This window comes from Micropterus salmoides, unplaced genomic scaffold, assembly GCF_014851395.1.
Source record: "Micropterus salmoides isolate LMB-PRFRI ecotype aquatic unplaced genomic scaffold, ASM1485139v1 Ms_hic_scaffold_17, whole genome shotgun sequence".
NCBI lineage: Eukaryota > Metazoa > Chordata > Actinopteri > Centrarchiformes > Centrarchidae > Micropterus > Micropterus salmoides.
Window position 1 is genome coordinate 17,578,370 of NW_024040817.1, and position 26,860 is coordinate 17,605,229.

Below are 26,860 nucleotides of genomic sequence, written 5' to 3' on the forward strand. Positions count from 1 at the left end.
AAGGAAATTAAATGCAGAGAATAATTGTTTAGCTGTTTGAATCGGTTGTTTCTTTCCTTGCTATTTGCCTTTCTTTCAGTCGGTCTTGTTCTCACTGTATGTGTGGAGTTTTGGAATGGATGCAATTAAGATACACTTATTTTCCAATTTAATGTTGCATTTCTGGCATCGCTGGTGACTACTCACATCCTAAGAACTTCACAGTATTAAGAGTGCAGAGTGCTTTAAAAGTCAGAGGCTGACACATTTGCACACATCAACACAGGGACTACTAGCTCATGTTCCACTTGCTGGCCTTATCCAAATATCAGGTTAAAGTGGTACAGCAAAGGTCTGAAACTAAACCGCACAGTGACTGCAGCACACATTGTAACAGCCAAGACTCCGCTGTAAAGCCCCCAGGCAACGTCTACAAGGGACGTAGTGTACAGTATGTGACCTCGGGACCACGACACACATGTGATTAAATGCCAGCTTACATTAAAGTGCTCAGTTATTCGGTGTGTGATTCTATCCCGTAATGAATTAAATGATTTAGTTCTGATGCTATATTGGTGAAAAATGTAAAACTAATAGAGAAGCAGAATCTGAGTTTAAATGCCTGTATAATCAGAGAATTGACACCTGAGTATCAGGCTTCATGTCTAACTTTAGAATCCAAAACAGTCTTGGAACCTGGTGTTGGTTACTTGTTCCAGCTAGATTTCACACTAAGTGTTTTTCCAAGGGCAATTAAAACAGAGTCACCCAGAACCTACTGTAAGTTACGTATGTAAGTTCAAGTCTCAACAGTGTTTGTATCTCTTTGTTTGTCCCCTCTGCTTGTACTTGTACAAATTGGTCTCCATTCATCAATATTTAATGTACATAAAGAATTGAAACATGCTGATATGCTGAGTCAACAGCTTATTTAATAAATCAAAGATGCATGGGAGACTGCTTTTTCAGTCTACTTTTTTTCCTGCCTTACTGGCATTTAAAGTATCTCCCTTTGCATCTATTATAAGTCTTTTCTGCACAAATTAGTTGATATGCGGTTTTATAAATCAGTTGTCAGCTCCATACACACACATGCTTAGTCATTTAGTTTCTTACACTCTGCACTCTGTGCTTTGGCTGACGGTGATGATATATGGAGCCAATTGGGATTGGAGGTTTCTATTTGTTGATACTCTTCTCCTGCTCTGAGGGTTATTGAGTTATTGATAGACTGTGAAGGATAAATTCTGTTTTTGCTGGCTTCCCTCCACTGGGAGAGATCAGAGGTGAGGGTCAGTTACTACTGATAAACGTCCCTGGGGCTGGTAGAGAGTGCAGTCAGTGTGGAAACAGCCTTCACTGGAGGGGTGTTGATAAGATGGAGACTGAAGAAGAGAGCTAGAGGTTGCACCGTCTTTGATTGACAGGGTCCATGTGCATGTGTGGGATGTGTGTCAACTGTCACAGCTGTGCTACGTGAACAGTGAGACCAGAAAGCCAGACCACAGTGGTAAAGTACGTTAAACTAGCTGATCTTTCTCTTTGTCCAAGTCCCTCTGTCCCTTCATCACTACCTCCTTCCTATTTTTTAATCTAACTTAATTTTATGTTTTAGAGGGAAATCACAAATGGCCATTTATCCTCTCCCTTTCTTCTTCGTCTGACACGTAGTCTTTCCCAGGATTTCTAGCTGACGCTATCGTCAAGTTTTCTCACTCCGTCTCCCTCATAGATAATCACTGCTCTAGCAGCTACGGTGGTATGTGTAATATTAGACATTAGAGCAGCCCTTTGAAGGGTGAATGGCTTGGGGGTAGCAGGAAGGGATGGAGGGAGGAAGGGATGGATGAAAGGTGGATTAGAAAGGGATGAATGGGAACATCCTGCTGTAATCTCTTTTGCTTTTTCTCCTGCTATTGGATCTCTGTTTCCTCTTTTCATTTCCCCGCATCTCTCCAGCTCTCCTCTCACTCTCCTTCAATCAGGTTAATCAGTCTAATTTTTAACTTACTTAAAGCCTCACTTATGTACCATTGCACCATACCAATGAGTATCCTATAGTTCAAGACGCATCGGGAACATAGTGTACCCTGGCTTGCACACACAGACAGCCCTCTGGGCAGACGGAGGGCTAAATCAGAGGCTTGTGTTACCACTCAGCCGTTGTGCCGTGGCAGCACTTACAAAAACACTCATGTCATTGCAAATTGTTCCCATGCTGATTTCTCAATATTTACCTGGTCCTTGGTACTCGTGTGTGTGTGTGTGTGTTTGTGTTAATTTCAGAGGACTCTGGATGAATTTCTTAGATGTTAGTATAAATAGTTTTTCATACTCTAAATCAGTGATAATAACGGTACTTCTGTTTTGCCACCTGAACACTATTTCCGAAAAGAAAACCTTCTGTCAATACAAATAATTGTTACTGTTTTTGCATCAGTTTTTATTACCTTTTTATTAGCAATGTCTTTGCTTTCACTCTAGCAATATAGAAAGAAGCAGCAGTTGATAATGCTTAGAGAAATGTAAATTACAGAGACCTTTGTGCAGTTAGTAGAGATTTGGTCGCCCCCGCACCCCCAGCATTGCTCCCATGTTAGTTAATGGGTAACAGATAACTGAGGATCGTCCCAGGAAAACCTGAGGCTTGTCTAAACAGGCACTGGTTGACTGTCTAGACAGGATGTAGTAAGCACATTGCTTTATTAGCTCGTCTTTCTCTGTCCCCATTCTTTGGCACAGTTGCTCGTGCTTCATTTCTGTTGTCATGCTGCCTGTGTGTCAGTTATTCCCCCTCTCCCACTTTCTAAACAGTTGAATAGGATCCTATTCATCGAAGGGTTAAGTTATGAACCTATCCAGGGTTTAGCTTACCAAATAGGCTTTTGTGGAGAGCTCAATTGCTTCTCCGCTTACTATTTAGAAAGTGTTCATAGCACAGCTTAGTCTGAGTTGCTCCCTCCTCTGCGATATTAGATAGCAGGCGATTGAATTTATAAGATGTCGGGACAGGTTTGGGTGACAGTGGATTAGCACAGCGGCAGCTTCACAGCATACAAGTGTTCACACACGGCCATGGTCGTGTCTGTGTGAAAGCATTGCGCGCATTAAGAAATGTTATTGATATAAAATTACTATTGATATGAAGGTGTGAGGAGAGTGTGATAACAAGTGGGTATAACAAACAGTTGTCCCTTAAAGGCCCATTAAAGTGTACAAGCATGCGTGTACTCATGCAGTACATTCACACTGACACTGCAAGCTTTGCAGAGAGGGGTGGGCAAAAGAATCAATAGATAGGGTAGGAAAAAAGGAGGATGTTATGTGAAATATATGAAAAGGATATTAGAAAGGAAAGACCATGGATGAACAACGGAGAATGCACTTGAACCAGTATATCAATTAGAATCAGAAGTGCTGTCAATTATAGGCTGTGCCAATATATAAAACAAGATATAGAAAAGCTTCCTGGCTCTGTATTTGGCCAGGCGTGTTGGGTAACAGACTTTACAGCGAACAGGCCGTGAAGTCTTGGCAATCTTTTTGTTTATAGCTTTGTACTAAAAACAAAGAACTGTTCTGAAATTTTACAAAAATACACTGACCACACAATAATAAAAAAGTTGAATTGAAAGTTTAAATCCTAGTTACACCTTGTTACAGTACAGTAACTTGTAACTACAATATAATATCCCTGCACTTGGTTTGAAGTTGTGTCAACCTTTTTATTGTAATTTTCAGTTATACTTTTAACTTGAATGCTGCGTTAGGTCTCTGCTTATGTGCAAGATAGTCCTATATATGTATATGTGTCTGTCTGTACAGCATGCACTATGTTGAAATTCCAAAATGGATGTAGTCGCGTATTTGTGGTTAAGTATACCCAACTATGATTGCATTTATCTCAGTGTATACTGTGTGTGTCTCGTCTCTCCATTTCCTTCCTCTACCCAACTTATCTTATCATCTCACACTGTACATTACCCAGTCTTGCAGTCATGCGAACCTCCCCCCCTTCAAACCTCCCTCTGCACATCACCCTCCCACCGGCCCTTTCTGCCCACTCTACCATCACTTCATCTCACTCTCTGGCTTTGGCCTCGTCCCTTTACTTACCTTACTTATACTTGCCTCTGTCAATGTGCCCTGCAGTCTCCATCCCTATTGGTCACAACTAAAGAGGAGTTTTATTTTGGCGTGTGTGCAGACTGAGCAGGTAAATGTTTCATGAGGCAAGTGTATGTATTTTCTGTCTTTGCATGTGTGTGTATGTGGAAGTGTAGAGTAGATGATGTGGACGTGTGAAGCACAGGATCGTGCTTTACCTCTCACAGCTGTTTATCACACTCTTTTGCTGTAACTGGCCTTGAATGGGCTTTGATTGTTTTTGTTTTTTTTTCTCCTTTCATCGGTTCATTCACTGCACTTCCTCTTCTTGATCATTTTTCTGATCTTCCTTTTTCCATCTCCATATACTTGTCATTCTTTGTCGTGCCCATTCATATTCTATGACCCTTTCTCTCTCTTTCATTAACTACCCTATACTACTATATCCTGCATTTAAACAGGTTGGCAACCAGATACAGTTTCTCAGCTTCTCCCTTATCAGTTCTTTCTTTCTCTCTTCCGTTCTTTGATTGTATCTCAGTTCTTTCACCCATGTACCACCTTCCTTCGCTATCTCTTTTTTTCTCATTATTTTGCAAGTAAATCACAGCCTTGTGTGAAGCGACACCTGTCCCCATTGTGTTGTTTTGCGTATTGAATAGTCATGTTCTTTGTTCAGTAATACCAGGGGAAAACAGTACCTCCTGTACGCACCTAGCTTTTAACTGAAGGTTAAAGTAAGGCAGCACTAGAAGACCTTAGTGAAATTAGTGATTTAAACTCTTCACTGCCACATATGTTTGCAGACTAAAAGTCTGCATTTTGTGTGTGCAGGGAGAAAATGCTTTAAATCGAGTATGATGGACATTTTGGAAATTCTAAAACAAAGCCAAATTATATTTGTGTAAATGCTGTAAATCACTCTTGTGTACTATTGAATTCCAGCGTATAGATTGCCAATGACAGTCATAGGCTTTTGTTTACTTAGTGTTCGACTGTAAACAAACTGGGCGTGTGCGAACGTTTGTTCAGTTTTCTCACACCTTACGTCCAAATGCGCCGCTTTAGCAATGTGCGTGCAATCATCTCTCAATTTCCCACATATTGAGCTTACACCCATTTCATGGCAGGAAATTGACACGTTTTGACACCGTGCTGTTCTCTGATTGAAGTGTAATCGGGACTCAGCACCTTTCAGTGCACCAAATGCATTGTGGGTGTTCTCCAGACATGATCCTATCTTCCCTTACTTCAATCCGGTCTGCGGCAAATTGACAAATAATACCAGGATATCACATTGCTTCTTTCACTACTCCACAACATTTCTAGCATAGCGCACTTTCTCGCACACACATACACACCCAAATCGATTGAGGCCACTTGCTGGTTCATGTGGCCTCTTTGTGTGTGTGTGTGTGTGTGTGTGTGTGTGTGTGTTGCGTATGAGGGAGGCGGTGTGACAAGCAAGTCCATCGCCTTCTCTCAGATATCCACTTCTTTAATATTCTCCTCTTCCCTCGCGCCCACTGACACACACTGTGAAATAAAGAGAGAAAAGATACAAGCAGAGAGGAAAAATGAGAGACACATCTCAAAGGTTCTGTGCACCACATAAGAAAGTAAGCTCAAAATAGAGGCGGAGGGAAGGAAAAAAGCAGGAAGATTGTGGAAAGTGAGAAAGAAATAAACGAGAAAGATGGAAAGAAACTTAAGTTGATCTCTGGCAGTGTGTGGTTGTTTTCACAGGCAGTTCCTGTATATTTGGTTATTATCACTTGGCACCACTGGTTCTGCTTTAATAATCTTTCACTCTCAGCAGGAATAAAATAGGAACTGTGTGTGTGTGGCTGGTACTACGCACACTGTATAATTTACTCATGTAAAAAAATTAAATGACACTCACTGAATGACCATGACAGCCTGTAAGTGTGTGGGTGTCAGCACATCCAAGTTATCATGATGGACTGGATGGACACCCACTCACTGAACAAAGGTGATCAGTTCTTCACTACAGGGTAATTGTTTTAGCAATCCTATCTACAAAGAGAGATAACAGCCATAGAGAGACTGTGCATGTGTGTTTGTGCATCTATGTAAAAGAGCAAAAGTGTGTTTCTTTAAATCAGCTTTGTCTTTTGCTGAGGTGTGTGTGTGTGTGTATATATGTATTAACTTTCCTACTATCTCAAACAGTCATGCCTGCCTCCTTGTTGTGGTGGCCTGCTGTTGTGGAGTAGATGCGTGTGTGCTCAATTGTAATTAAATAATACATATCAGTAACTTACTCTCTCCTTTCCTTCTTGTGCTCTCCCTGTCAGACCTCGGCTCCAGGCCCAAAGGAAGTTTGCCCAGTCGCAGCCCAACTCGCCCAGCACTACGCCTGTCAAAGTTGCAGACCCAGGCAGCCTGAACACGGGCCTGGCCACTGTGCCCTCCTCATCCCTCTCATCGCTCTCCGCTTCATCTCTGTCCTCTTCCATTCAGGACCTGTCCAGGCGCAAGCCCAAGACGGAGGACTTCCTCACCTTCCTCTGCCTCAGAGGTAAGACACAGTAGAACGGAGTGGATGGAGACATAATTACATGTGGTAACCAGTGGTACACGTGGAGGGTGTACAAGAAAGCTGCAGATATGACTTCCTGTAATATTAGTTTTTGAAAAATATTTTTATACGGGTCCAGGACACAGGTTTATGCTAGAAAGCCAAGCTACAGATTACCTCTGAGTCTGGACAATGTTTTGCTACTGTTAAGCTGTCTTTGTATAGGCCTGCACTATGTAGGCTTCTAATAGCAAATTTATGAATACACACAATAACTGCTAAATATCAGGATCAAGCATTTCCAAGACCTGTCATACAGTATGTGCAGCCCAGTATTCCTCTCATATAAAGGTCTAAAGGGAAACCTGAGCTGTAGTTAAACACTTTGCTCTGATCTTTTATTTTAGACCCTCACACGTGCATATAAAGATGCATATTTAAGCAATTCAAGAGCACATATATTAGATTTTATCAGGTTTTGATCACTCCCACTCACTCAATACACACACACACACAAAACCACACACATGCTGCAAATAACTGTGTACTCGCCCAAGGCTAAGATTATCCTGCATTTCATCAGCTTACACATCTCCCCCTCCTACCTTTCAACAACGATCTGTCTCTTTAACACCCTGCCCATCACCTTCCACCACAACAGCTGCTTGTGCATATAGTACTCACACAGACACACACCCTAAAGTACAAACACTACACAGGTTCATTGACACTATGTAGCACCTTCGATGTCAAATGAACTGTTAAAGCCAAGGCAGAGTAATTAGCAGCAGAGTTAGAGTTTGTGTGTGTGCATGCAGCTCTGCCATGCCAGACAAAGCGGCATTGTTTACTGGGAATGTCTTAACAGGGAAAACAATATGGGTCAAATGGAGGCACAAAGACACTATCACAAACGCATATAAAGCCTGTATACAGTAAACCAAGTTAACTAATGACACTCACACTAACTCAAGAACTTCTATTTTCCTCCAGAGTTAGTTAGGGATTCATGTTACTTTTGAGCTATGCTCCACTGGCCAACAGAGAAGGAGAGTACACTGCCAGGTCACTGCAAGTTTCTGCTACAGAAAGTTCTACATAATTTAACAAGACAAAGACCCACGTTTCAGCACCTCAAAACACTGTAATTTCTAAATCTGAGCATGCAGAAAACTTATATTTAAGATTCAAAATTTATAAAACATCCATAAAAAATGGCTGCAAAACTGCTCTTCAGTCAGTAAGAAACAGTGAGGGTACAGTGGTGTACATGAGATGTAAGGAAGTACAATGACCCTTATACACTTCAATAAATCATACGCTTTACCTTACTTTCATGTCTGTCTTAAATAATCCATTTTCTTCAGGAGAGGGAGTGATGCAATTAAAAAGTTAAGGTCCATCTTCTTAAATAACCTTGGCCGTGGCTTCTCGCTATCGTTTAACCTTTGTCAAATATTCCACCCACCATGTGCTCACAACTAGAATTAAGTCATTTTGAAGACAGAACCGAATCACTTTAGATTAATTTACAGTTATCATTATTATTAACCTCTGCCCATCTCACAAAGTAGGCTAAAGACTCAGGAGAGGCACATTTAGATTCAAGTCTGTTGGGATGTGATGGCTATACATTGCTATTCCGATGAGATTACTCCCATTATGGGATGTCATTTTAACCTTACAGGGCTCATTCAAGAATGTATAATTGGAGGTTGCTAAAACTGACTGAAGCTTTCCGGTAAGAGGGGCTTTGATTTGCATATATAGGCCAGGATGGTACATAGGCTAATGATATAATGTCCTATATACTTTGAAGTTGAGATTATTCTGAGCTCTGGGTGCTAAGCTAACCCCACCCTTACATGTGGAGTAGTAGACTAATGAGGTGGAGGTGGCTGGTCCTGACTCATTTTTGCTGCTTTCTTCCTTTTTGTAATTAAGGTTAAGAATGGTGCTTTGCAAGCTCATTTCTAGTCTGTATGTGTGTGTGCGCGCAAGGTCTGCTGTGCACTACCGCACTACTAAGGCTAATTTTAGAGCTAGCCTGCTAAGCTAACGATTGAATGGTTTTCCACTGGGCTTTTTCCACTCTGCCGCTCCCTGCTTTACCGCTGTATTTATAGACCCAGTTTAGCTGTGTGTGTGTGTGTGTGTGTGTGTGTGTGTGTGTGTGTGGCATCCATGCAGCAAGGATGACATTTTCCTGTGTCGGGCTTCTTCTACTGTTTTTCCCCTTGGCCTCTCATATGACCCATATGCAGGGACCCTTACCAAGAGAGGGACATGGGAGAATGTCAGCAGAGCCCTTGAGGTTGTGGGTGTGTGTTCAAGCGTGTGCGCGAGGGCAAATCCATGCTCACCACTGATGTTGCCTGTTCTGCTCATCTCCTTTGTGCCCTGCCATCGTGTGTGTATATCTGCGCACATGCGGCATCCAGGGTATATGACGAGAAACAGCCCACAAGGACAACCGTGTTAATCTTTTCAAAGGGAGTCAAGTCTTTGATATTGTCTGAAAACCCCAATCCCCTTTAAGATTCAGATACAAGTCTCACTGGTGGTCTGACCACCACACACATTAGGCTGCTTCAAGTCTGCTACCAAAATGCCTCTGACAGGATCTCTCTATAATGGAAATTGCATATCCACTATCTCCCTAATTTTTTCTTTTCAATTTGATTTTGACTTATTTTTTAAGTTATAAGGGGACATCTGGTGTCTTTTCTACCTAAAACCACATCAGTGGTGATTTCTGGATTCGTCCCAGGTCAAACGTTCAGTGTGTAAACACACATCCATACACCCCCCCCCCCCCCCCCCCCCACACACACACACCCACTGCAGTGTTTGCTGTTCTTATCTGGTAAACATTACACATCCACCCAAAAGGCTTCTATCCATCACTCATTCTGACAGCCACATAAAAGCAGTTAAAACATGAAGGGTTTGAAGCGGCAAAGTGGGGGGGAATAGAAACAATGTTGTGAAAGCAGGGATCTTGTGTCAGTCTGTACTTGGAAAACTTAGTTGTGATTTCAATCATTCTGCATGTTACTCATGTTACCTTTTGAATCCAATCAGAGCTCGTAACTGACAACATCTTATTCTGTTGGGATTCTTTTTCTCCACGATAATGAATTGGCTGGCTGCTTGTGGTGGTGGTGTTGTTGCTGTATCCGACAACAAAGTTATTTTTAATTCCTCCGGGGGGGAGCAGGGGTGCCCGATTATTCTGATGCAACGTGGGAGTAACCGGACAGAGAAGTGAAAAACACGATTTCTGTCTACTGTATAGAAGGATGCACACCATGTATGCTCACCACCCACACTGTCTAGGGCCTGTATTCTGTATTTATCTCACTGCTCATCTTTCTCCTGCAAACACAGACGCACTCGCACACATAACTGAGTGCTCACTCCTTGCCTGTGTTCTCAGAATGGTGTTTATGTGTGGTCCAGGCCTGTAGTTGGGCTGTTTATATCCATGGAGAAAGCCATTTGGGTAGTAGCCAGACAGTCTGCCTCTGGCTCTGTCTGCCTCTGGTAACCTGGAGGGTGTAGTGCGGTTGTTGGCAGGGTGGGGGCAGCACTGAGAGAAGCAGAATGAAATGGTAGAATATATTTAGATAAAAGTACTCGCTGTTGGCCTGCTCCAGGTTTTCCAAGTCATCCAAGGGTTTCATTTCAAATTGAGATATCCCCCAATTTCAGTAAATAGCACAGTTTTTCAGGAATGATTACTGTCATGGACATAAACTGCACAGGTTGCTCTCTGATATTTACATTTCTGAGCAAGCATTCATCTTTAAAATATTCAACATTAGATATCAGGAATTGTCAGTTATTGTCATTTGAGCGTTTCTCAGTGAGGTACAAATACACACATACATGCACACACCCACACACGCACAGCATACACATTGACATAGATGAGATAAGAATAGATTAGGGAGTAAATTAATAACTGTGTGCACATATACTCCTGGAAATGTGTCTGTTACATAAGACTCATTTCCAGGACTGTGACACCCCCCCCGGATTTGTTTTCATGTGAGGTGTCTGTGTGCCAGTTTTGCAGTATATGTGTGCACCACTGCTGTGTTTACCTCTTGACCCTCTGGGCTGCCTTCCATGCCTGCCAGCAGCAGCATAGTCTCTCTCTCTCTCTCTCTCTCTCTCTCTCTCTCTCTCTCTCTCTCTCTCTCTCTCTCTCTCTCTCTCTCTCTCTCTCTCTCTCTCTCTCTCTCTCTCTCTCTCTCTCTCCCCCCCCCCCCCCCCCCCCCTCCGGTTCAGTGAGGCCAGTTTCTCTGCTCTGCTTGCATAACCTCCCAGCCGTGACCTAGTGAACCAAAGACCTCCGATTCCTAGTATGTGCTTACACGTGAGACAAATGTGAACTTTTCACATCAGAAGAAAAATCTGCCAATCCTGGGAATTGTGCTTGGGACCTCTATCTTTGTAGCTAGATTGTTAGATTTGATTTTGTTTGATGATATTTTTATTGTCTAAGAATCCTGCTTAACTAGAAGCACATTTTCACTCCTGGGAGTAGGATTTCAAGTCCGACAGCCACTCATGTGTCTCTCAAGTGCATTGCTGCTGTGACAACTGAATTTCCCTCTGGGATAAGGTACTTTTCTCTCTCTCTCTCTCTAATGTATGATTTCCATTGGATTAAAGCATGGAAACTGTTTGCGTAGAGCTGTGACTTTCTTGTCACTCATGATGTCGTGCAGAAGTCGGTGCAGCAACACTGACTGATTCTGCATTCTCCTCCAAGAGCAGAGCCACTGTTTGTGGGGTTAATGGTTTTGCTGACATCAAGGAATGTCAATTGGAGACGTAATCCCTAATCCTCTCAGTCTCTCTCTCTGTTTCTCCTCTAGTGACTGAACAGTTTTGGCAGAGCTCAGCTGTAGGAGATAACTTTTCCTCTCCCTGCCAGAGAACCTAGATTTGTCTCTCCTATCTGACCTTCCCTTAAAACCAGCACTCATACTTCCTGTGCACACATGTGGCACTTAAGTCAGCACGTCCACATGTCCTGATGGCTGCTAAACCCTCCTGATTGACTATTTAAATTGTCCTCATTGTTTCAGTTCCAGTTAAAGGGACAAAAGAAGGGTAGCCAGAGAAAAGAGGGTTTGTAATTATGTCCCCCTTCCCCAAGAGCCCTGTTAAAAATGACAATCCTAATAGACTCTTTCAGACCTAATTATGATTTGTCTGCAGTCGGAATGAGGTGGATGAAAAGCAGATGTAATTGGGGGATTGGGCTCAAAGCCCTTTTGGAGATCCTGGAGAAGGACAGAGTTGTGTTTCATCATGTTTCTGTGTATATGTATGTGTATTCATGTGTGTGTTTCTAGGAGCCGATGGATTCGGGGTCTCTTGGTATTGCAGCCGCTCCCATAGTCAGGATGCCAGTGGTCAGTGTTGGGCCACTATATCCATTTGGCAGGCTAGCTCCTTCACTTCAATATCCTAGACAGTCTTATTTTGGGGATATTGAATATATTAGAGGATACAGTTGTACTGTTACATTGGTCTGATGTCTGTCCCTTGGTTTCTACCAGCCTGCTTCTTTCTGCTTTAAAGTCTCTCTTCCTCTTTTGTTGATACGAGTAGAAACTGAATAGTCATACCATACCTCTGAGAAACTTAAAATAAATGAATTAAATTTATTCCCAGATCTGGAACCTTATCCTGTTAAACCGGTTCATATACAGTCCCCTCCAAAAGTATTGGAATGGTATGGCAAATTCCTTTTGTTTTTGTTGTTCACTGAAGACATTTGGGTTAAAGATCAAAAGATGAGTATGAGACAAGAGTTCAGAATTTCAGCTCTCATTTCGTGGTATTCACATCTAGATGTGTTAAACAACTCAGGACATACCACCCTTTGTTTGAACCCACCCATTTTTCAAGTGAGCAAAAGTATTAACTAACATGTGATGTCCTTGTTGCCCAGGTGTTGCCTTTTAGGTTGATTGTCCAAACATTAAATTGCTCTGCATGACTAGTCTAAGTTTTCATCCTTGGTTCAAACCTATAAAGACTGCATTTCCTGTTAAAGAGGATAAACCAACATGAAGACCAGAGAGCTGTCTATGGGAGAAAAGCAAGCCATTGTCAAGCTGAGAAAAGGAGGAAAATCAACCAGAGCCATTGGACAAACATTGGGCACAGCAAGCACAACCATTTGGAATGTCCTGAAAAAGAAAGAAACTACTGGTTTACTGAGCAACAGACGTCGAACAGGTCGGCCAAGGAAAACAACAGTAGTTGATGACAGAAATATAGTGAGAGCTGTGAAGAAAACCCCCAAAATATCAGTAAGTGACATCGACAACGACCTCCACAGTGCAGGGGTGAAGGTCTCACAATCCACTGTTGGAAGAAGACTCAGAGAGCAGAAATATAGAGGCCACACCACAAGATGCAAACCACTCATCAGCAGTAAGAATCAGAAGGCCAGATTAAAATTTGCAAAGAGGTACAGAGATGAGCCACAAAAGTTCTGGAGCACAATCTTATGGATTTGATGAGACCAAGATTAATCTCTAGCAAAGTGATGGAAAGGCCAAAGTGTGGAGAAAGAAAGGAACTGCTTATGATCCGAAGCATACAAGCTCATCTGTGAAGCATGGTGGAGGTAAAGTCATGGCTTAGGCGTGCATGGCTGCTTCTGGAACAGGCTCATTAATATTTATTGATGATGTAACTGATGATGGTAGCAGCAGAATGAATTCAGAAGTCTACAGAAACATTTGTCTGTCAATTTACGGAGAAATGCATTGAAACTAATCGGGAGGAAGTTTATCGTGCAGCAGGACAATGACCCAAAGCACACTGCCAACAAAACAAAGGACTTCATCAGGGTGGAAAAGTGGAATTTTAGACAGGCCAAGTCAATCACCTGACCTTAACCCAATAGAAAATGCATTTCACCTCCTTAAGAGGAGACTGAAGGGAGAAACACCCCGAAACAAACAAGAACTGAAAGAAGCTGTGGTAAAAGCCTGGAATAGCATCACAAATGAAGAATGCAACAGGTTGGTTGATGTCGATGGGTCGCAGACTTGAGGCAGTTATTGCAAGCAAGGGTTATGCACTAAATATTAAAATGTTATTTACTTTAAGGTTATTTGTTCCTTTACTTTTGCTCACCTAAGAATACTGTGGTCTAATCCAAAGGGTGGTATGTCCTTTTACTTTTGGAGGGGGCTGTAAGTACTATAAAGGCGCGCACACACATACTCACTCTGCTGTATTGAACATTTTCACTAGTTTGTCTCCACTTTCCTGCACCCCCAAACAAACCCAAACTCCCCCCTCTATTTCTGTCCCTGGGCGCCCCTGTGGTCAGTGGCCCTCTGACCTCTGTTCAGGGCAGTAAATTACAGCCATTTAGCTAATGAAGCAAGTCATTAGAAGCTGATTGGGCCTGTGTGTGCAGCCTGTGCGTGTTTGTTTGGTCTAAGAGGAGCGTTTGCTCTGTGGCCAAGATAAACGAGGTCTCTGCGCGGTGTGTTTGTTCATTTGTGTGTGTGAGTGTGTGTCATTAGGTGCATGTGTGTGGCGTTCTGTATCTGTTGGCTGGGATGTGTGCTGTAGTCACCCAACATTTGATGCCTGATCCACTGGTTGAAAGCCAGAAAATTGTACTTTGTTACAAAGTGGCATTGCTGCACGGGTTCAGCCACCTACAATTGTCTGTATTCCACTCCAGATGCTGTATGCCAAGAAACCACAACATAAACACACACCGGGCATGGGTTGTGAGTGCTTCTTTGAGAATCCACCCCTGTTTGCAGAGAAAAAGGCCTCACCATGTGGGTCATTTTGGTTTGTGTAGAAGCTATATTTCACTCTTGTTGAACAGTTACTTTGTGCCCTACATACCTGCTTTAGAAGTCAAAAGGTGCAGGTAAATTTCCAATATTATCTGTTCAGGAAATCTGCTGCCACTTCAGATTTTATTTTCTCTCCCTCTCTCTGAGGAGATAATTAGAAACTGGCAGAGATGCTGTGTGAAAAGTGTGATCCAAGGCACAACAAGATTTATTATTACCAGGCTCTCTGTTTTTACTGTTTGGAAAAGTTTTGATATGAGTATAAAATTGAAACTTTCAAACTAAATGTGATGTGACGTGTGATAACCGTAGGTCCCCTAAGGACCCTTATTTCATTCTGCAGTGAAGGCTATTGAAAGGAGAATCCTTTAGTACTGCGGTCTGCATGGTACTGGTTAGCACCAGTTAAGCCTTGCACCATGTCCTCTCCTTTGTCTTTTGGAAAGCCCAGGCTTAGTTAGGGTGTCAGGGTATATCCTCACAAACACACTCGCACTCAAATGTTTAGTGTTTCCAAGCCGAGCTCCATTGTCCACTTACAGTGTAAATGTGTTTGTGTGTCATATTGCACACACATGGATTACAAAAGGCAGGTGACTAAACAGTTACTCAGCAGTCCATAGCCGCTCCAGTGCAGGGTTATACTACATGAATCAATAATGAGCTAATGATTGAGCATATTCTTTTTCATCTAACTCAAACTAACTCGTCAAACTAGAGACCTCGTGAAGTCCTCGTGCCTTTTTGCTGCTCATTTCTGACTTGTTCTAATATGTGTAAGATAAATCCCTTGTGTGAGTCTATTAGAAAATGTAATTATTTTGGTGTCCTCGTACTTGTTTTATCTCTATATTTTTATGAAGCCACTTAATGTATTGAATGTGTAAAATCTAAGATAAGTATTAAGCACCCTCCAAAATAAGAGCACTAATTAAATAATTGGCTTGGATAATTCTTAATTCACTGTGTGATTTTAAGTACCCTGCATAGCGTAATGCAGGCTAGTTAAATTCAGCCCATTTTTCAGAGGCTTAACATCATTTTAATTGATATAATCACACATTTCTTCCCCATTTAATGCCCTTTAAACACGGTGGCCCCTAAAAGAATGATAAAAACAGTAGTTGCTCATGCTTTGCAATCAGTTTACGAAGGACCCACAAATTCTTGAAATCTGTTTTTCCTGCTCATAAACGCCCAGGCACCCAATCAAATCTGAGGATCTTGCATACATTCCACATTCCAGTTAACTATAAATCAACAAAGACACAGTCAGACAGTACAAATTGAAAAATGGACCGAAGCAAGCCTCTTAAAGTTAAAGATGGGGGGAGCAGGCCTTTTTGATAGAAGGGCAGTGGGAGGTGCAAGGGTTCCGTAGGATGTCAATTCAGAAGCCGTCCGTACAAACAAACATACTTGCGCGCAATAAAGTGTTCTACTGGTCAGTTTATGGCAAAGATCAGCATATTGCTGTAAAGCTTTTTATGATGTTTCTGGACACACACGGGAAGCATGATGCAGAAAAATGAAAAAAGGATTTACATCTATGCCTCTGTATATGTTTTATATTTCTGTCCAAATATTATTGTGCCAGTCACTTCTACTATACTCTACAAGCTAGCCTTAGTGTTTTTTTCCTACATCTGTATGACTGAACCAGCTGTTTGCGCACTGATTTACGAGTGCAACATTATGAGATTTAATAACATAGCTTTGGGCTTTATGACCTTTTTGTGTGTGTGTTTCTGTCTACATTCAACTAACTGAGGTAACGTTATAGGCTACCGACTGCCAAACACCATTTACCACCTTCCAGCACATGTTGAGCGAGATTTCTCAGAGATGACAATGAAAGTGATTGAGTGTGACAGAAGAGAGAACATCAGTTTTCTTCTGCAATAGGGGGAGAGATTGACAGTAATCCTGTTTGGAAGAGTGAAAGCGACAGATTTGGGATTAGCTCAGCAGCAACTCTTTGGTTTCTAAAGTAACTCTTATACAGAGTTGGATATTTGAGCACATGTACAGTATATATGTCTCAATAAAACTGTCAACATGGAGAGTCTCTGTGGAAAGACGGCCTGTTACAACCTCTTTAGGCTTTAGTCCTAGTTATCAGAATATGTTGCAAGTCATCCCCTCCCTTCCCTGTAAATTGTAATACCGCTCATATTGCTTGAACCACCACAACTACTAGTGATGTCTCGCAGCGGCATTTGCAAAACATTGTTAAAAGACGAGAAACACCAGAACAAAGGTCAAGGTCAGGCAAGATGAATGGTAAATCCATAGACGCAGACGTCATGATTTAAGAAGTGATTTTGGAAGAGGTTCAGTATAGACACAGTAAAATCGCTGGTAAAGTGAATCTGTCATGGATTTGCAAATAATTTGAACATTCTGCTGTGCATGTCCGTCCGTCCGTGTGTGTGTGTGTGTGCGAGAGACAATGGAGCGGTTATGTGCAGAGCAGTTTACAAAGCATCAATAGGCCACCAACTGGGATAATAACAGATGAAAAAACAGCAGCCCAATCGCCATTTATTCACAAACGCTTGAGCAACTTCTGTTTTTACATTAATATTTCACCACTTGCATACTGATGTTGATTCATCTGTAATGTCAGAGATTGGAATGAAAAAATGTTTTTCCCATACATGGACAGCTGGGGGGTCCCAAAAGAAGGTGTATTGTGTGCAAATAGTGTTTCTCTTTTCAGTGCCTTTTTCTTACTTGAATTTTTAAATGTTCTCTTCTTTTCCTTTCTCTCTCTGCTCTCCGCACCCAACCTACCTCTATTATTCATCCCCCTCTCTGTGCCCCTTTCTCCTCTCTTTTCTCCACCTCTCTGCACTCAGGTTCATCAGCCCTGCCTAGCAACATGGCCTACTTCGGAAGCTCCCAGGAGGAGGAGGACCTGGAGGAGGATGAGGAGGAGGAGGAGGAGGAGGTGGTGAAGAACGGCAGTGGGATCCACTCTCATGGTGGGGGAAGCAGCAGCCAAGCCTCTGCTTCGTCCTCCTGCCACTCGACACCCCGCAAGGGCAAGCTCCCCGCTAGGCAGCCACTCAATGGGCATGGTAAGGACGGGACTAGAGCGTAGAAATTAGCATTTAACAAACTTACCATATTTTTAACTAACACACTACTTTTATCTTGACACACTCTCCGTTTTACAACAATATAGAGCAGGGGTGTCAAACTCACTTTCACCAAGGTCCACATAACCACATAACATAACATAATTTAACATAACATAATTTATCAATCAAAGATCAAACATTTCAAGTAAATAACAGAGAAATATCAAACATTTCAAGTAAATAACAGAGAAATATCAAACATAAGCTTTTACAGTAACTTTTTCACTTTTTCACAGTCCAGAGGTGCAGAACCATGGTAAAACAAAAATAATTGTGAGCTGCTAATAACATGAGGGACAGATGTGGCATTTGATAAAACAAATAGTCCAGCTGCACACAGCCTTGCAGAGGACATACATCCAACCAATGAGAGTTTGATTACCTGGGAAAATGCAGACGTATAGGCTACTGTAGCCTAAGCCTAGGTCACTCTACACGATTTTTAGCCCGATTTTCCTCTCGGTGACCGTTGGGCTGTGATCGTAAGTAAATCAGCGGTTGATCTGCAGTCAGCAACGCATCAAAATGGCTCCCCGACACATTTCTGACACATCACGGATGTCAGCCAGATATCTAGCATGCCAAATATCTGGAAGAGTCGACCGACTCGACATCCACATCCAGCCACTGAGAGCAGGCAGCTACTTTTTCTCCGCAAAACACTTTTTACTCCCCTCCAGCTCTCTCTGTAGCTCAGATGATCCCTGCTACCTGCGTGTGCTAATCCATTCTTTCACCCATATTTTTTGTTGTTGTTATTGCTGTTTTTATAATAACAAACAACAGGTCTGTAGGTTCGCGTCATTTTCCGTTTTCTTGACAAAACATGGTTTGGTGACCAGTGTCAGGTGACACAGCCGCTGTCAACTCATGTAGTGTGTGACCCCCTGTCACCGATCAGTCACGTAGTGTGAAGGCCACAAAGACTTCAAGACTCCCATCACAAGACGGTAAGTTGTGTAGTGTGAACGGAAAACTACTGTAGTGGCCGGATTCGGCCCACGGAGGGGGTTCAGAGTTTGACACATGTGATATAGAGTATAGTTAACTCCTTTTCTACATATTCCCAGAGCTTGATGGGAAGTGCAGTCATTCATGAACAGGAGCACGTTTGTGGAAGAGACAGAATGTCTTCAGTTGGTCTAATGGGCCACAGAGATCCTGCCAGTGTTTACGGTCTGAGAAGGGGATGAGGAGGAAGATTTAACGGAGGAGAGAAAAAATAAAAATCAAAGAGACGATGTGCAGGGGTGTCGTGAAGGGGATAAAAGTGAGTGAAGATGAGAAAAAGAAGGCACTCTGGAGGGGAGTGATGAAGAGGGAGGTGAGGGGAGAGGAAAAAGTAGGAAAGTGAAGGATGATGCACCAGCAGAAAAACTAGAGAGGATTGGAAAGATCCAATTTGGGAAAAGATTCGGAGAGAGTGAAATAATGCAGCAGCAAAAGAGGAAAAACTTGGGCCAAACGGGTACCGAATGAGTCATGAGACAGGAGACCGAGTAGTAGTGCTCGTGCGTGTTTGTGTGCATGTGTGTGAACGTGAGCAGTTTCCTAAGTTTGCACTCCTGTTTTCTTCTGCAGAGACAGGGTAAGCCATTTGGGATAGGAGAGCAGCATATCAACGTTTTCCACCCCAATTAACACTTAACTCGCTAAGCCATAACAAGGTGTTAATGCATGCACTGCAGCAGCTGGCCGGGGCCCTCGACGCGCGCACGCGCGCAATGAAGTGACTGCATACATACATCCCTTGGGGTACTTAGACATTTGGATGAATACACATACACACACTTGTGCACAACATTTAGGAATTGCCCATGGGAACCGGCTTACTCAGATTCCCAACACTGATGACTATAAAAACAAGTACAATAAAGTTTATTTATTTATTTTTTTCTCTAATGTGTAGAAAAATAACACGGGCAAGAAATCTGACTACCACAAGGGCACAATGATAAATAATAAAAAATACACACACACACACACACACACACACACACACACACACACACACACACACACACACACACACACACACACACACACACTCACTCTCTGAGGAAATAAGTATTTGAACACCCTGCTATTTTGCAAGTTCTCCCACTTAGAAATCATGGAGGGGTCTGAAATTGTCATCGTAGGTGCATGTCCACTGTGAGAGACATAATCTAAAAAAAGAAAATCCAGAACTCACAATGTATGATTTTTTTAACTATTTATTTGTATGATACAGCTGCAAATAAGTATTTGAACACCTGAGAAAATCAATGTTAATATTTGGTACAGTAGCCTTTGTTTGCAATTATAGAGGTCAAACGTTTCCTGTAGTTTTTCACCAGGTTTGCACACACTGCAGGAGGGATTTTGGCCCACTCCTCCACACAGATCTTCTCTAGATCAGTCAGGTTTCTGGGCTGTCGCTGAGAAACACGGAGTTTGAGCTCCCTCCAAAGATTCTCTATTGGGTTTAGGTCTGGAGACTGGCTAGGCCACGCCAGAACCTTGATATGCTTCTTACAGAGTCACTCCTTGGTTATCCTGGCTGTGTGCTTCGGGTTATTGTCATGTTGGAAGACCCAGCCTCGACCCATCTTCAATGCTCTGAGGGAAGGAGGTTGTTCCCCAAAATCTAGCAATACATGGCCCCGGTAATGCTCTCCTTAATACAGTGCAGTCGCCCTGTCCCATGTGCAGAAAAACACCCCCAAAGCATGATGCTACCACCCCCATGCTTCACAGTAGGGATGGTGTTCTTGGGATGGTACTCATCATTCTTCTTCCTCCAAACACGGTTAGTGGAATTATGACCAAAAAGTTCTATTTTGGTCTCATCTGACCACATGACTTTCTCCCATGACTCCTCTGGATCATCCAAATGGTCATTGGCAAACTGAAGACGGGCCCTGACATGTGCTGGTTTAAGCAGGGGAACCTTCCGTGCCATGCATGATTTCAAACCATGACGTCTTAGTGTATTACCAACGTAACCTTGGAAACGGTGGTCCCAGCTCTTTTCAGGTCATTGACCAGCTCCTCCCGTGTAGTTCTGGGCTGATTTCTCACCTTTCTTGGGATCATTGAGACCCCACGAGGTGAGAACTTGCATGGAGCCCCAGTCCGAGGGAGATTGACAGTCATGTTTAGCTTCTTCCATTTTCTAATGATTGCTCCAACAGTGGACCTTTTTTCACCAAGCTGCTTGGCAATTTCCCCGTAGCCCTTTCCAGCCTTGTGGAGGTGTACAATTTTGTCTCTAGTGTCTTTGGACAGCTCTTTGGTCTTGGACATGTTAGTAGTTGGATTCTTACTTATTGTATGGGGTGGACAGGTGTCTTTATGCAGCTAACGACCTCAAACAGGTGCATCTAATTTAGGATAATAAATGGAGTGGAGGTGGACATTTTGAAGGCAGAAAACTAACAGGTCTTTGAGAGTCAGAATTCTAGCTGATAGACAGGTGTTCAAATACTTATTTGCAGCTGTATCATACAAATAAATAGTTAAAAAAATCATACATTGTGATTTCTGGATTTTCTTTTTTTAGATTATGTCTCACAGTGGACATGCACCTACGATGACAATTTCAGGCCCCTCCATGATTTCTAAGTGCTAACTTGCAAAATAGCAGGGTGTTCAAATACTTATTTTCCTCACTCATATATATATTGTGTGTGTGTGTGTGTGTGTACACAGTCTATAAGGTAAAAATATGTACTAATTTCATAGAATGCCCTTTGTGCCAGTGGCACATCATGTGTTTGTTATATCTATCTTTTAGTTTTCAACATGCAATATTTTTTTTACAGAGCAATAAAGAAACAATTTTAACCGGGAGGCCCTCCCTCTCTGGCAGACTTTGGAGACATACAATCCTTCCGGCCAGGCGTTTCCCCATGAATTGGGGAATGGATTTCATAGTTCCTCCCTTTCACCCTTCCTGACTCTCTCCCTCCTCCTCCGTCTGTAGAGTTGCCGCCAGAAAGGTTCAAAAGGTGAACGCTTTGCTCAGCTCCTTCCTCTGTCATCTTCTCAAGTGGAATGTGGAGGAGGAGAGAGACTGGTGGGATTAAGAGAGAAAGAGAGAGAGGTCCATAGATTTGCTTGCACTGAACTCTTTGAGAACTGTGCACTGCCTTTGTATAGTTCACGGTCGGTGTCTACTCCCCAACACACATAGAGATACATACACTTTCCTCTCGTTCTTTCAAGTGCATCTGTAGCCTCAGCTTGAAACATGAACTGTACATATGCACAGATCTGCATAAGGAGCACCAACAGTAGGAGAGTGAAACCTGTTTGAACAACTCCAGGCTTGTTTTGTGCAGGAGGACAGCTTAGTCTCCTTTCTTATCTCATATACCAACACTGTTTGTAAAGCAGCTTGGCGCCTTCGCTGTGATATGCTAAATAAATAGATAAGAGGGAAATAGGCAGATTTGTAGGGGACAATGGAGATGAGGGGGGTAAGGACACTGAAACAGACGATTACATACGTAGGTGTGCACACACAGTCAAGACTGGGTCATCGCTCTAGTGTTTAGACAGTGTTTATGCTGTGTTTGGGTATCAGGCACACAGACAAACACACACCTCAGTACATTTTGCAGTATTAAGAGTGGTGTCAAATGTGACACTTTAATATGCCACTTGGGCCACTCTCCAGCAAGAGCAGGGTTATATGGGCTCTTAGGGTGGGAGGGGAAGAGAGGAAGCAGGGAAGAGAAGATGAGGGGGGAAAAGAAGAAGAAATGGTTAGTGAAGGAGAGAGAAACATTTTATTCTGGGAGGTAAAGAGAGACCGGAAAGGCCCTACATTGTATGCCATTCATCAGCGCCTCGTCTCTCTGCTGCTCTCTTGCGCTGGGCCATGTGCCATGTTGACATAGCTAAATTAAACAGCTTTTATTGGGCTCAGTTTTTTGCTTAGCTCACTTCTCAAAATGTCAGGATTTCTCTCATTTTTCAGTGAGCCAGGGGCCCAAGAGACCCGCAGACGCTCACTTGTGGTTTTGAGTGGATACACACATACAGTACAACACACACACAGTTTGACAGACAGAAACATGCACCGATGCTCAAAACTGTACATGTATATCGTCTAACAATACATGCCTTGCTTTTCATAGTATACTGTATATTGTGTGTTGCACGTGTGCTGTAAATGCTCTGAGTGTTTGTACTGTGGCCTTCTGTCATTCTTTCCATACAGCCTGTTGATATTAAGATGCCATGAAACTTTAAATTGAGGCCCATAAAAGCTGAAGAGAGAGCTATTGAATGTGTATGTTAATTGCCCCGCTCCTGTTCGACCCGTTTAGCATCATCCCCCGGGGGCTGATGTACTCTGCGTCCATTTTGAACAGGTTCATTGACATGTAGTATAAAGACGTTTTCATACACACCTTAAATCATGCATATTTTACTGATTGGGGGCTATATGTCAGCCAAAAGTCTGTCGCTCCAATGTTTGTGTGGGCCATTCTACACTACAGGGGGTGTATTGAGACTCGCAGTACGTCCACATATTGGCATAGGCAGATGGTAGCCTAACAAGCAGTGTCTTGTTTTCTTTACAGGAGCTTAATTTATTTTATTTATTTGCTTGTGACTTGTGCACATTAGGAATTTATAGTAGGTTGCAGAACTTGTAAAGAAATGTGTACATATGTACACATTTAACACATGTAACAGTGAATTGTGCAAAACAATCATAGAGCCCTAAATATAACAGGAACCCAAAGGTCTCTTCATGAAGTATATGAAGGCATGCCGGTTTCATATACTGGAGCAGATATACAACTAGCCAGTTAGTTTAATCAATGATCACTGGTCAAGAGACAGTACAATATAACTAATACCTTGCTAAATTGAGTAAGTGTCATTTCAGCTCATTTCAACTCTTGCTGCCCCATACAGCTTTTACAAGTGTGTATATATGTGAGTTGCCACTTTCAGCTTATAAGAGATCTGTCCTTAACGTGTTTTTTTTTATCCTCTTCCATTTTAATTAAGAAACCCAAAAGCCACATACCTGACTCCTCTCTTTCTCCCTTTCAGTATTCAACAGCCATGGTAAAGTAGGGACCAGGGAGAGTCCGAGGCCCAAGACGGGAACCCATGGCAGGGATGCGCCCGCCCCGCCACTGCCGCCTCCTCCGCCTCCCCCTCCGCCCCTACTGAGGGAGCGCAGTGAGCGGGCTGAGGCACGAGAGCATGCGAGGGAGCAGCAGGCTATGGCCAGCATTCGAGGCTCAGCCAATGGGCTGCCGTCGAGGAGAGCTTCTGAGGAGCTACGCAAACAGGTACTGATGGACGGGAGTGACCAGTATAGGACTTTGAAATGGATGACAAAGCAATGACATGCTAAATATCACACAGAAAGGATGAAAGCATTTCTATAGCTTCCTCAGGAGAGCTTGGAAAATGTGACCGTAGCATGAAGGGAAAGTATTCTCTTATAGGGAAACTTCTATGCGGGGTGAATGGTTTGCATTAGCGGTGTTATAAGTGGCGGTACCATGGAATATTCCGCATTAACAGGCTCGAGGTGCAGCGTGCTTGTTTGGGCTATTTATACCCATTTGAAATCCTCCCCTCTCTTCTTTTCATTTATCCATCTGCCACATCCTCTTTTTATCTTCCTCTCAATGATTTCTCCTAACCACTCCTGTGCCTTTGTTGTCTCCCTCCCATACTTTCTTTTTATTGCTGGTTTCCTCCTTTGCCTGGCCTTCTCCATGCTCTTCCTTTTACCCTCTCCTCTCGCCTCTCCCCTCTCCCTCATCCTCTCCTCTATCCATTGTGTCTGGGAGAGTAATGATTGTGTTTTGGCCTGTCGTGACTGCAGCTATATTTAGTAGTGCTGGCTAGGGGCTGTGAAAGCCTGCCTCCCTCTCTGTGGCACTAAGCAGGTTTCAAGGAACCCCACAAAGTGAAAGAGGAGGAGGAGATGGGGTAGGGGTGGCATTAGTCAGAAAAAAAATCTTACGAGGAGCGGCTAGTCAGAAGCAGTTGTCTGCTGAGGCACCACATTTCATTCTCCCTTTCTCTCTCATTTGCTTCCTTGCTTCCTTTCTGTCCTTTGCTTTTCCTATTCCTCCTCTGTATTTCCATTCTTGTTGAATGCAATGTTGTTGCAATGTGCTGCTGTTGATGCAGACTCAGGCAAATGCTGGAAATGTCCAGTAAAACCAACAACGAATCTCAATGAGAGTGACCGCCTGCCAAGGCAAACTTCAACCTCACTTACTCACTAGTCTCTGGCTCTTCCTCTACTTTCTTTCTTTTTCAATTCACTGTTGGCACCCTCCGTGATTCTTTTGACTCCTCTCATCTCCTCGAATAGTGTTTAGTTTTTCCTCCTGCGCTCTCATTCAACCTCACTCGTTCTATCTCCAGCTCTCTTTCACTCATTTTCTCTTCATGCTCCTCCCTCTCTCTCTTTATGTCCCTATGCCTCTCTCTCTCTCAGCCCCTCTCTCTCTCTGCTCCTGTGTCAAACAGACGGATCTTGCCCTTGACAACATGGCTCCAATCATTTGGAAGGATTAGTGCTTTTTTTTTCTCCTCTTTGCTCTCCCTTCAATTAGCATGAACAGTATGTGCGTTTAACCATGTGTGTTGAAGACACACCCGCACACATTTATACACACGGCCAACTGCGAAAATACAGGCTAAGCCATATAAAAGGTTAAGTGATTATGTAGCCGTAAAACGAACTAGGGGTTGTGTGTGTAAAACCAGAGGGTAAAGGCATTATCATAATTCAATTCACCATGATTCAGTTCTCCCTAATTTAATAGCAGCTTGTATCAACAAAATACATGTGCAGTAACAGGACCTTTTTATAAAACAATATGATTCTATCCATTTTAATTAAATAACAAAAGTGGGGATGTCAGCAAAGCAGCTGCAAGCAGCAGCTAGCGCAGGTGGGGTGTGCAGGGCCAAACCATTTAGCCGATTCTGCATCATTTGAAATGTGTGCACTTTCTTGTTTAGTTGTTTGTCTTTGTCCTCATCCCATCCTCAACTAACCTCCCTCATAATACAACTACCTGTGAAAAATAAAAAATAGATAACAAACCAATATGAATAAAATGCTTACTGAAGATCCTGTATGTACATCTCTCCCTGTTTGTTTATAAAAGGGGTTAGTTTGCGTTGTGTTTGTTATTAGTCCCAGGCTGTAGTGACCTTTCTCTAGCTGCTTAAAAGTCAACCTGCCCAGGGCCGCATTGCGCCCTAATAAGACAGCAGAGGGGAAAGAAAGCTTAAGCCGGATTTATGACTCGCCGTCAAGGTGTTCCGGCAGTCGCAGCGTAAATGACTCCGGCATAGGAATTGATTTATGGTTTAGCATAAGATTTAACCCGTTGATTGTCATCGCACCACTGTAACGCTTGATGGATGTGTCGCACACTATCGAGCTGTGTCATGCATTCATTATACAGTTATAGTGTTTACATTTTTTTAAATTATCCTGGTGACAGAGATATTTGCACTGGAAAAGGTTTTGCTTCATCACTTCTTCAACTTGCCCCATGTTGTCTTCACATCAACCATCTCTGCCAGCATCAGGAAAACGTGTTGGAAGAAAAAAGAAACGTAGCCAAAGCTGACCAATCACAGTTCTTGTGGTCCCCACGTGGCATCTTTTATTGCCCTGATAGTGTAGTTATGTTTTTAAGGAGGTGCCTGTCAGCAGTATTGGTACTATTGGAGATTCTGCAAAATCCTGATGAACAAGTATAAATCAGGCTTTGACCATATGCAGTTAAAATGTGTGTAAAAGTGTGACGAACACAATAATGTTGTATGTAGGGCTGCATGACCAACCTCTTCTTCATCCCCCTTCTTTTGTCAGTCGGCAGGGCTTTGCAAGGGTTAAACTTTCTTCTGGCTGGCCTTGTCTAGCTGTCTGTCCCCCCCCCCCCCCCCCCCCCCCCCCCCCCCCCCCCCTATTCTTCCCAGGGCTGGCTCCTGCAGATGTTGCCTGTTAAAAATCTTCCTGCAAGGCCTCAGCTGGGCTATAGCAACACATGATGTCATCTAGACCCACCTCCTTCTCCCTCCCCTTCCCCGCTCACGTGCAACTGAACACTCCAGTAGAGTCTCCGGCTGTGTGTGTTCTATTTTTCCCCTGTGGCTTCATTGTCTTTCTTGTTCTGTTCATAGTCCTTCTCATTTCTTTTCAAATTCTCTCTGCCGGTGGTTGTTAACGGTAG

General features: G+C 42.9%; 1 protein-coding gene across 1 annotated transcript in view; it reads left to right on the forward strand.

Annotated features, from left to right (window-relative positions):
* The window catches only part of jarid2b (jumonji, AT rich interactive domain 2b), a 106,169-nt gene that overhangs the window by 64,540 nt on the left and 14,769 nt on the right, over nt 1-26,860 (forward strand). The window contains exons 4-6 of the mRNA XM_038723980.1: nt 6,405-6,628; nt 17,349-17,570; nt 23,691-23,935. Of these exons, the coding sequence (XP_038579908.1) occupies nt 6,405-6,628; nt 17,349-17,570; nt 23,691-23,935 (691 nt within the window). The remainder of the gene's footprint in view (nt 1-6,404; nt 6,629-17,348; nt 17,571-23,690; nt 23,936-26,860) is intronic.